Raw genomic sequence first — 11,479 nt, 5'->3', positions numbered from 1 at the left:
TCTTGAGCTGAAGAGCTGGGGGACAGTGCCCAGGCCCAGAGTTCAGGCTCTATGACCAGACCCAAAAAAAAAAAAAAAAAAGAATTTCAAACCTGTATTTCTCTTGCAATGTAGAGGCAGTTTATTATAAACTAAGAATATCAGTACTGTGCATATTAATCACTGTTTGGAGTATCCAGGAATGTAAATGTGTAAGTTAATTTAAGTCTTTTTCTAGGAATATGAAGCCATCTACTTAGCAAAATTAACAATACAAATGATGTCACCACTCCAGATAGAAAGGTCCTTGTCTGTTCATTCTGGCAACACAGGTATGGGTTTTTGTTTTGGGGGTAAGTTGGAGAGAGAGAGAATTTTTTTTAAGTGGAAAAAAAGCATCCAGTTGTTATACAAATTATACTAAACAACTTATTTAGGACATTTTGTTTTGGCTATCAAATTAACACAAGATAATTTTTAAATGATTACTTTATAATATGACTTAGAGTGAACTGTGAGAACAGTGCTGCATAGTCAATTAGAGTATGTTGACTGGAAGATCAAATATCTGTTTCAGTTAGTTTTAAATCTCTTAAATAATACAACTGTTGTCCTATTAAAATGAGTCCTGGTAACTAAGTTGTGATCTTATTTTATAAAATGTGGTTAATAAAAACTTGTTTCAAGTTTAAAATAGCAACATGAGCTACCTCAGTTTTCCTCTGCCTACCAGTATTGATCTCTACTGTTTTAGAAGCACCTGAAATCCCTTTTTCTAAGATAACCATCCAAGCAACTTCTCTAAAGGACTTGCTTCTCCTGATCACCTTCCCCATAGCTGGGATCAAAGGGATGAGCCACTATATCCTGCTCTCCAGACTTTCTTTTGTTTTGTTTTGTTTTTGTTGGTCATAGGGCTTGAACTCTGGGCCTGGGTGCTGTCCCTCTGCTCTTAAGCTCAAGGTGAGGACTCTACCGCTTGAGCCACAGTGCCACTTCTGGTTTTCTAGTGGTTTATTGTAGATAAGAGTCTTACCGACTTTCCTGCCCAACCTGGCTTTGAACCATGATCCTCAGATCTCAGCCTCCTGAGTAGCCAGGATTATAGGCGTGAGCCACTGGCGCCCCGCTCAGACTTACTTTTATAAACATATTTGTAATGAATGACATTTTTGGTTTACCAATGCTTTTGCTGACTTAATTCCTTCAGAAGGTAACATTACAATGGTAGTAAAAGTTGTGACTTTCCCATGTGTCTGTTCTAATTTCATCTGCAACTTAGAAAACCGAACTATCGTGGAGCTTGAACTCTGGGCCTGGGCGCTGTCCCTCAGCTCTTCAGCTCAAGGCTAGTAGTGCTCTACTCCTTGAGCCATAACGCCACTTCCTGTGGGAAGTTTTTATATGAGCAGATTTGGGGTATAAAGAGAAGATAAAAGGAGCCAGTGGCTCAGACCTGTAATTCTAGCTACTCAGGAGGCTGAGATCTAAGGATTGTGGTTCAAAGCCAGCCCAGGCAGGAAAGTCCCTGAGACTCCTATATCCAATTAACCACAAGAAAACTGGAAGCTTAAGAGCTGAGCAACAGGGCCCAGGCCCTGAGTTCAGGCCACATGACTGACCCAAAAAAAAAAAATGTATGTTCTAAATCACATCTTACGTTGCCTCAAGTTGGTTGGCAATCAAACTTTATGAACCATTTCCTATTTCTAAAGTTCTATTCTGACACTTTTTAAATTACTGTTTATTATAATGCTTTACTTAATTCCCAGGAGGAAAATGTATACTGTCATTAAAGATTTACTATAAATTCAACCATGAAAGTTATCATAGTGTATATACATAGTATCATATTTTGAAAAACAAAAATTTTAGTGGCTGTGATAATCTGTGTTTATATAAACTCTCACTTTACATTATATTCACTCAATAACTAGGCAGTTTGAAGAGAACACATGAAGAAGATGATGATTTTGGAAATATGCAAGTGGCAACTGCACAGAACGGCTGACTCAAGGAGTATTATAAAAGAGGATAATTTCTATTGGGAAAAAAAGGAGAAAATACCAGGAAAAAATAATGTAAAAATGGGAAAAACGCAAGTAGTTTCTTTTCAATTATATGTTGCTTCCAGACATGTTTCTCTGCAACTTGTTGAGCAACATTTTAAGAAGATGTTGGACTTCTGCAATAGATAGCACTGAGATATTGGACTTCTGCAATAGATAGCACTGATGGTTTTCCTTTTTTTAAAAACACTTTACAGTTTTATTATAAACCAAGAATTTTGGACTCACAAAGAGGTATTATTGCAATAATGCACTTTTCATACTTGAAATTTATTTGTATGATACAAAGTTATTACTTTAAACAAAATGCAAGTTAGGGGGATTCGCTTTGAATTTGGGTAATTTATAACATTTCCTAATGTTTGCTAAAAGTTCGTTTTGTGTTCTATATATTACATTTAAAAATAATTTTACAGTTCAATTTTATGATGAAGCCTCTAACAGAAACATTAAACTGCAGGAATCTGCCACATTTTTGGTATAATTCAATAACCTAATTAGCATTTTATTTAAATTTTTGATCCCCTATTAATCTATAAATCATGACAACCAGCTATCCTTACTTTACTAACTTAATCTAATTAATGCTTCCATTCTCATACCTTCTTAATTTGTTTATAGGGAAAGGTTTAATTTACCAAAAAAAGATGTTTTACTTTATTGTACCAGATGTTCAGAAACAATGATAGTGTTAGATTTTTCAAATGATTTCCCTTTTAGCTTTTTTTCTTAAAGCCAAATGTTGCATTTATTCTTTTCAGAGTTGCCTAGCCCTTTTTAACTTTCTAAAATGGTTCTAAAAAGAATATAAGAAACAAATGTAGCACTATTTTTTTCTAAATGAACCCCCCCCAAAAAAGTGCCTTTCATCATTTAAAAAAATTAAATGCTCATGTGACCTCTAACTAGTATAACAGTAAAACATTCTTAATATTTTTCTGTAATTTTTTAAACCATAAACTGAATGTGTAAGGCTTGAAGAAGCACTACTAAATTATTTGGAATATGGGACATTTATGTTGTCTTAATTGTTCTGTGAAGTTTTAGCTCAGACTGGCAAGGTTTTCTTTGAAGATGCATTTATTGGGGAAAGTGACTTGTAAGTCTTGTGTATTTTCAAAAAGAATTTTAATTAGTTCTTTACAGTGAGTTAATCCAAATTCCTCCTGTAATTTGCATTAACAAAGTCACTTTATGGGTCTTTGGTTCTCTGCTTTTATTTATATTGTATAAAAGTTAATTCTAAGAAAAACATTTTTGCTATTTTAGGGGGAGAAAGTTTCTAACTTTTTGTAGTTGATGACATTAGGGTAGCACAAACTCCTTTGTATCTATCTCACTTTTTCTCAGTCCTCTCTTGAGGTGCTTTACTGATGGGAATATTGCATTCCCCTAGTACCCAGAGGCACTGTGCAAAGTAACTTACTACACTAAGTTACTTGCTTTGTGTTCCTCCTTTTGATGTAAAAATACAGATAAATCTCTATTATCCAGCATAGGGAAAATAATTAGAATTATTCTGTTAAGAGTTAATTCCTGTTGGCCCTTCTGTATTCCTCTTCTGATTTCCTCTCAACTACCCTGAAAACAGCATATTATTGATCCCTCAGAGGGATTGTAGAATTGTACAGTAGTGTACAATTAGTTCATTTGGTGTAGTCTAATGGAGTCAGGTTGTATTAGGTGTTCAAAACTTCTACTTGGTGAAGAAATGGTAGCTTTCCTGTGTATATTTCACATTGGACAGGCAGGAAAGATCTCTTGCAATCAAATCATAATCTGATGCTTTATTCAGCAGAAGCTCTACTTAAAATATTTTAAGAGTAAATTTGTCTTAAAAATGAGGCATTTGAGGTTTTGAAAAATTAGTTTCATAAAAATATATATCCTTGCTAAAGTAATCTGACCAAAATGACAGATTCAGCTGTTAATAATTTTTATCTGGTAACTTTCCACTCTTTCTAAATACTATTTTTGTTCTCAAAGTACCTGTGTAGGAAGACAGGCTCTCTGAAACACTAGGACTGCCAATCTCAAAAAGGGACTACCACCCACCCATATTGAGCACAATATTAATGTGGACAAAACAAGGTTTACTATTCTTTCATAAAAGAACACATAAAGTTTTTCTTTGGTTGTTTGTATTTGTTGTTCAACTAGATGATCTGGTAGCTCTTATTTTTGTTCTGTTTGGTTCTATTTCTGTGATGCTTTTCAGTTACGTTTTGTGATAGTCAACTGAGAAACTTAGCCAATCATGATTTATATTCTAGAGGATCTGAATAATGTATGAATAATCACCCAATTTTAACATTAAATAGTAATCTGAGCACAGAATTTAGAGTGAAATTAACATCAACATAGGGAAAGTGCATTACTGTCCACTTTGAAAGTATGAAAATATTAAAAATTTCAAGCTGGAATGTCAGTATTCTCATCCTCTAATTTCATATAATTGGTTCGTGTTAATTTCTTCAGGTTTTTAAACAATACTTAATTTTTATCTACTGTATGGTGGAAATGTTAAAAAAAAAGTGTAATATATTTTGCTACCAACTCTTAACCATATAACTTTTAGAAAAATATTCATTCTGGAGGAATTTTATGCTTAATCTGAGTTTAGAGGAATTATCAGAAAATGTTAAGCATGTCCTTTGTAAAAAGAAAAAAATACATATATCTATCTCTCTCTATATATAAGGTTCCTAATTGTCTTATTACCATGGTAATTCCAGTGATTTAGAAGTATTTAATGGCAATCTTGAATTGTAAAGTTGAGGTGTATATATCAGGATCTCAACCTGATGTAAAGTAAATGAGCAGTTACCTGGCAGGTTTTTTTTTTAATTGGTTTAAACCATAAACCTGTAACACAGTTTCACTTCAATATTAGTTATCTTTGTTTATAATGATCCAATAAGGAAATGATAGGAAGTAGTTGAGATTTACTAGAGAATTTATTTTTTATTGATTTAGAAAAACTAGTTTGTAGGGTCTTTGAGTGCTGGATTTTTTTTTTTTGTCTTTCCCATCCATGGCAGCTAAAAAAAGTGTATCACTCTCAAAATATTCAGGTTTACATGTTAAGCTCTCTCTCACAGGGAGCCACCATACCTCACAGTTCAAAGTGTATTCTATAAATCAGTAATATTGTACTGACATGTAATTGCAGTTTACTATGCAGCAAAATAATTCAAGAAGAAAAATAACGTACAGTGTCTATTTACCTTGTATAGGCAATTGCTTACGTTACTCTGCTTTTAACATTGTACTTCAGTAAAATGTATGTATAGGAATGTAACAGTGCAACATGCTGCTAGCCTAGGCACAAAGTATTAAAATTATTTTGTGAAGATTGGTGGTTGTATTAAAAACTGTTGTGCCATTATACCTCAAAAAGCTCATTCCTACTGTTATGTCTCAAAACTTGTTTATCTTCTGGGCAGAAGTAATTTGGTATTCACTTTTATAGACTAAAAAAGGGTAGGTGAACATTCAATACTGAGAAAGTTAAGTTTATCCTCCAAAATACAAGAATTACTGTTTTTCTTACTGACACAATTGTTATATATTAAACTTTATATATAATTGTTTCCCCCAGGAAAGATTTCAGAGAATCTTAATACAACTAAAAGGGATTTATTGAAATGCCAATCTTTGTTTTATGGTTCTAGGGCTTGAACTAAGTGCTTGGGCACTGTCCCTGAACTTTTTTGCTCAAGGCTAGCGCCCTACACTTCAGCCACAACTGAATTTTTTAAGGTGGTTGATTGGAGATAGTCTTATGGGCTTTCCTGCCCAGGCTGGCTTCAAACCATGATTCTTAGATCTTAGCCTCCTGAGTAGGTGTGAGTCACTGGCACCTGGCTGAAATGCCAATCTTTTAGGTAGTTTTACCTCAGCTAGTTCAGTGGTAATCATAAGCATGAAATTTTGCCTTTTTACCAGTCTTATTTAACATAATTTTCTAATATCAGAATTGACCTAATGATGCTACTGCTAAAGTTACAGAATTTCTTCTGGAGAGACAAAAGTAGCTTTCACTAGAAACAAATAAGTTCATCTGTATAGGCTGTCAGTAAGTAAGTAGTTCACTCTCTATTGTCAATTTCAGTTGTTTTGGGAAACTAGAGGTGAGTGGAGGGAAATCCAGAATGCAGTTTAAGTGGTATGAATCAAGAGATGAGAAACTGGTGCCCCTTTCTTTCTAAGATAATTTTACCAAGAACACACAGACCTATGTTGTAATACATCATGATTTAACCTGATAGATCAGTACAAAACTCAAGAAAAATATAGACAGAATTCTGTTTATACAAACAGGTTTAATGTTAGCATGGAATGCAAAAGACTAGAGCCATTACTCCTCTGACTTAAAAAAAAAAATCATTAAAATAAATAAAATTAACCAAGACAGTGACTAGAATAATGCTATCATGATAATCACATTAAGTAGAAAAACTTCCATCAACATTTCAAAAATGTTACAGTGCCACATTTCTAAGTACCACATTCAATTAATTTTATAATATTCCATGTTTCATTAAAATGTGACTCCAGGAAAAGTATCATTTAGATATCCAGAAAAAATGGTACACACACGTACACGCACACACGTGCTATTAATTCACTGTTTAAAACTGATGCCCTATATTTGCTCTTGGGTAATTTTAACAAATGAATAATTGTATTTGACAGATAAGACAAGCAATTGGTTATACACAGAACCATATAAATTTTAGTAAAACGTTTACTATACCTTGCATCTGTCATATTTTTATGAGATAATTTTCATTTTTTGTACTTTTTTGGGCAGTACTTGTGCTTAGGGCCTTGAGCTTGCTAGGTGGGACACTGTGCCACTTACGCCACACCTATTTCTACTTCATTTAAAAAGCTGCCCAGGTTGTTTTCCAGTATTAAGGTCAAGAATTTTCAGTGTATAAATATATATTTATAATAGCCAATTTATCGATTTCATATAATATGGTGTAAACCCCTAAGTCTAGATATTTCTTTGGAAAAAAATACCTAATTCTAACTAAATGTATTTTTTTTAGTGAGCAGCACATAAAGCAGACATGTAAACTTACTAAGTGTACTCGACTACTGAGAAATGAAGCCAAACTTTAGAAAAATACAATGCAAGAAAAGATTCAAGTTAAAAATATATTCCTTTGGTTAAAAATCACCCCCTTTATAATAATCATTTGTGATCTAAACTCACATAAGCCCAGAGTAATCTTTTAATGTCATTACACTTGTATTACAATGTTCTTTATTTCAGTCCAGTCTGTAGGCAGGTCACTGTGTTGCAGCAACAAAATGTAACTCTACAGAGAGTTAAAGCCTTTTAGCACTGACCCCCTTTGTTGACAGTTCTCTTAAGATTTTTACTTTAGGAACCTCCGACACATGTAGTTTTCTTCAGACACTGTGTACCCAAACTTTTTGTAGAAACCAACATTTTGTGGTAGACATTCAAGAGTAATCTTGTAACAGTTCAGTTTCTTGCTTAGTAAAGTAAGAGTTGATAGTAATAATTTGCCAAGCTGTTTTCCTCTGCATTCATCACTAACAACAACATCTTCCACTCTTCCTCTCTTAGCACAGGAATGGATGAATTTATGTTCTATTATCAGAGTTGCTGTAGCGACAATCTGTCCTAGGGTCACATCTTCTACAACTGTAACATAATAGTCCCCAGATTTCCTCATACGCTCAAAAGATTTCATAAATTGCTCAGGGTTGACAACTCCAGTCTCTGTCAGCTGGCCCAGTACTTTAAAAAAACCATTTTCTCATGGTGAATTGGAGATGAGTGTCTCACTGCCTTTCCTGCCCAGACTAGCTTTGAAAATGCAGTCCTCAGATCTCAGCCTCCTGAGTAGCTAGGATTACAGGCCTAGGTCACCAGCACCTGGCTCTATTTAAGTCAGCAGTACAAAGAGGCCTCAAAACCAAGCCTTCTCCAGGGTGTGTTGGAGAAATAGCTGGAGAAAATGTAGCTGTATTCTGACTCCAGTCCACTTCTTTGAGTAGACTTGGGTCAAACATAGGAGTGTCATCAGGTTTCATCTTTCCAGTACGACCTACAATAAAATTTTAACTATTAAGGCATTTTATTTAATAGAAGGAAAATTAATATGCTTGATGAAAATTTCATTTAAATGATCAGTAAGAGTGATAGACTAGTTTTACTTTCACCTACCTAAAATCTAATATCCACACTACTGATTGATAAAAAAGATAAGTTTACTAACAACAGATAGGAAATGGATTATTAAATAAATGATTAAAAGATATTTTCAACTTTAAGAGAATCCTATTTTCTAGTAGGCCTTTTTAAGATATTTTTACTTGTGGATTTGTTCTAAGCTTTACACTGATCTTATGGACTGAATATAATCTTTTTAGATTATATTCTTGTGCTTCATTATTAGATTTACAAATATTTGCTAATCTTGTCACTAAAAAGGGAGGGAAGACCAAAGTTCAAGGACATCCTGGGCAAAAAGTTTGAGACTCCTCACAGCTGAGTGCACTGACCCCAGCATGCCATCCCAGCTAGGAGGGAGGCTTGAGATAGGTCAAAGTTGCAGGCCAGCTAAGACACAAAGTTTGCAAGACTGTATCTGAATGGAAGAAGCTAGGCATGGCGAAGAATACTTGTCCTACCAGCTCCTGCAGAAAGTATAAAACTGGAAGATTTCCGTCTGGCTAAAAAGTGAGACCTTAGCTCAAAATGACCAAGTGGGAAAATGTCTGGTCTAGAGTGCCTACCTAGCAAGCTCAAGGCCCTGAGTCAAAAGCCCCAGTACCATCAAAAAGAAAATGACAAAAGTTACCATTCTTGGAAAGAATACAAATGTAGTTTACTAAACACTAAGTTAATTTTAGGACATGCTGAGTTCCTTCCTGATAATTGGACCCCTGAGGTTCTATGTGTAATCTGACTTGAAATATGGATAACATTTTCTAGGCATGCAAATTAAACAGGCTCTAAATAATTACCAGTAAAGTAAAATCAGTACAATTAAATGTTGAGTCAGAAAATACTAAAAATTTAAGTTCCTTAAGGCAGCATGCTATACATTTTGATCATGGATTTTATAGTTGTAAGCATGAAGTATAACAAAAGCTCAAAAGGAAATAGATGAACAAACTTTAAGCTGGGTGTGGTGGCTCAGGCCTAAATCCAGCCACTTGGGAGGTAGAGATCAAGACCATAAACTTTCCAGAGACTGCCTTTCAGTCAGTGTCTGAGTACAGTGGTGCTAGCTATTTCAGCAACCTGAGCAGTACCACAGCAGGGGATCAAAACCCAGAGCAGCCCAGACATAAAGACCCTTCCCCAAATTAACCAAAGCAAAAAAAAAAAGAGGATTTGGAGGTGTGGCTCAAGTGGTATAGCACCTGTCTTGCAAGCCTGAATCCCTGAGTTCAATTCCCAGTACTGAAAAAGATGAATATATATTATTATTTCCTATAGTGTTGTTACCAATAAAATGTAGCCTGGGAAATACACAAAATAGGGTTAGTTTGTCTCATGAATAAGAGGGGAGAAGAATTAAGAAAGCTTTAATTTTTGCCAGTAAATATAAATCATTTATGCGTTTCCTTAACTAGATGGTCCTACAATATGAATTACAAATATTAAGTTATACTTGTTATTTGTTGGGTGATTTGTATTTACTGGTTCCTGAAAGCTACATCATGATTGCTTCCCTGTTTTACAGACTACAAATCAGGTGCAAGAATCTGTTCATGGTTCCTGTGCAGGTAAGGAAGAAAGTTAAAATTCCCAAGGCGAGAGGGCCAGCCTCACAGGACTTACTCTATTGCTGCCAGTTTGAATTAGTTTTTAACAGGGAGTTCTACATTTTAATTTTGCACACTACCACAATTATGTAGCTAGTTAGTCCTGCTGGGCAAAATGACTTCAGACTCTGTGAGCTTGTATAGATAATCTCCATTTTATTGTTGTGTAAAAGTTCAAAATTTAACTAGCAAGGCACTTGGAACCTACAGTTTGGAAATGAAAATTAAAGACTAGTCAAAAATGTACTAGGGCCAAGTGCCCATCCGTGACTCTCGCCTGTAATCCTAGGTACTCAGGGGGCTGAAATCTGAGGATTGCCGTTCAAAACCAGCTTGGGCAGGAAAGTCTGTGAGACTCTTATCTCCAATTAACCACAGAAAATCGGATGTGGCACTGTGGCTCAAATGGTAGAGTGCTAGCCTTCAGTTGAAGAGCTGAGGGACAGCACCCAGGCCTGGAGTTCAAGCCCCACAACCAACCTTCCTCCCACCCCCCCAAAAAATGCACTAGGAAAAAAATCATTTTGGAGAGAAATTACCATACATTATAGCCAGCAGCCATACATTAGTACCTATACTCAGCATCCAGGAAGCTGAGGGAGGATCGGAAGATCACTTGTGGCCAGCCAGGGTCACATAGTGAACTATATAGCAAGACCTTATCTGAAAAAAGAAAATTTTTTTTAAAAATGTGCTATTTAAAAAACACCCAAACTTAAGGATCACTTTATCTCACATGTCTTCAAGTAGAAAAATTCTGGTGCTTAATCAACATGCTGGAAAAGGAAAAGCAAGAGAAGATTAGATACCAAATTTTCAAAGGATTTTAGGAAAAAACAAGATAGGGATTCTTATTTGATTTACAAAACAACTATACATCATGAAGTTTATATTGAGGTCCCCAAGTACTGCAAAACTAGAATAAATAAAATTGCCTGGTTATTATGGGTTTGTAACAGTTTTAAAAAGTACCAGGAGGGCTGGGAAGGTGGCTCAGTGGTAGAGCGCTTGCCTTGCATGCCTGAGGCCCTGGGTTCGATTCCTCAGCACCACATAAGCAGAAAGAAAAAAGCTGGAAGTGGCACAGTGGCTCAAGTGGTAGAGTGCTAGCCTTGAGCTGAAGAGCTGAGGGACAGCGCCCAGGCCCAGAGTTCAGGCCCCATGACCGGACCAAAAAAAAAAAAGTACCAGGAAATCCACAGTTGTGTGGAGGCTCCCAGGGCGGCATACCCAGAGAGGGTGTGAAAACTGTGTCTCCTCTTCATCTGTATCCTCATACTGAGGCAGCACAGATCCCCAAGTCAAGCCATTCTTATGGCAGTGAGAAAAAAGCAACTCGAAAAAGCCTCTACTTTTAACTGGCACAATATCACTCCTACCCACATTCTGCTGGTCAGCCAGCCTTGTCCAAGGTCAGTGGGTGGGAAAGAATACTACCTACACAGAAGCCATGAATGGACAGAAAGGGAAGAGAATTGTAAACAAATGCAACTTTCTAACACAACTTTCCAGTAACAAGAGTTAATAATTTTCCCCTGTTTAAGTGATTTTAAATCGGTAAAAAAAAAATAGACATAGATTAAAACCAGACTTTATTTATTTATTTATTT

At 35.5% G+C, this 11,479-nt stretch overlaps 2 protein-coding genes across 2 annotated transcripts in view; one reads left to right on the top strand and one right to left on the bottom strand.

Annotated features, from left to right (window-relative positions):
* Styx (serine/threonine/tyrosine interacting protein) overlaps positions 1-5,436 on the top strand; it is a 46,686-nt gene extending 41,250 nt beyond the window's left edge. Inside the window, exons 10-11 of the mRNA XM_013012304.1 lie at positions 218-311; positions 1,917-5,436. Coding sequence (XP_012867758.1) covers positions 218-311; positions 1,917-1,990 — 168 coding nt within the window. The 3' untranslated portion in view covers positions 1,991-5,436. The remainder of the gene's footprint in view (positions 1-217; positions 312-1,916) is intronic.
* A 935-nt stretch (positions 5,437-6,371) lies between these two features.
* Gnpnat1 (glucosamine-phosphate N-acetyltransferase 1) overlaps positions 6,372-11,479 on the bottom strand; it is a 12,695-nt gene continuing 7,587 nt past the window's right edge. Inside the window, exons 2-3 of the mRNA XM_013012305.1 lie at positions 7,973-8,140; positions 6,372-7,842 (exon numbers count right to left, since the gene is read on the bottom strand). Of these exons, the coding sequence (XP_012867759.1) occupies positions 7,442-7,842; positions 7,973-8,126 (555 nt within the window). The 5' untranslated portion in view covers positions 8,127-8,140 and the 3' untranslated portion in view covers positions 6,372-7,441. The remainder of the gene's footprint in view (positions 7,843-7,972; positions 8,141-11,479) is intronic.

Source organism: Dipodomys ordii, unplaced genomic scaffold, assembly GCF_000151885.1.
Source record: "Dipodomys ordii isolate 6190 unplaced genomic scaffold, Dord_2.0 Scaffold16, whole genome shotgun sequence".
NCBI classification, from domain to species: Eukaryota; Metazoa; Chordata; class Mammalia; order Rodentia; family Heteromyidae; genus Dipodomys; species Dipodomys ordii.
The sequence above is the reverse complement of the archived record's forward strand: the minus strand, read 5'-3'. Positions and strand labels throughout refer to the sequence as shown.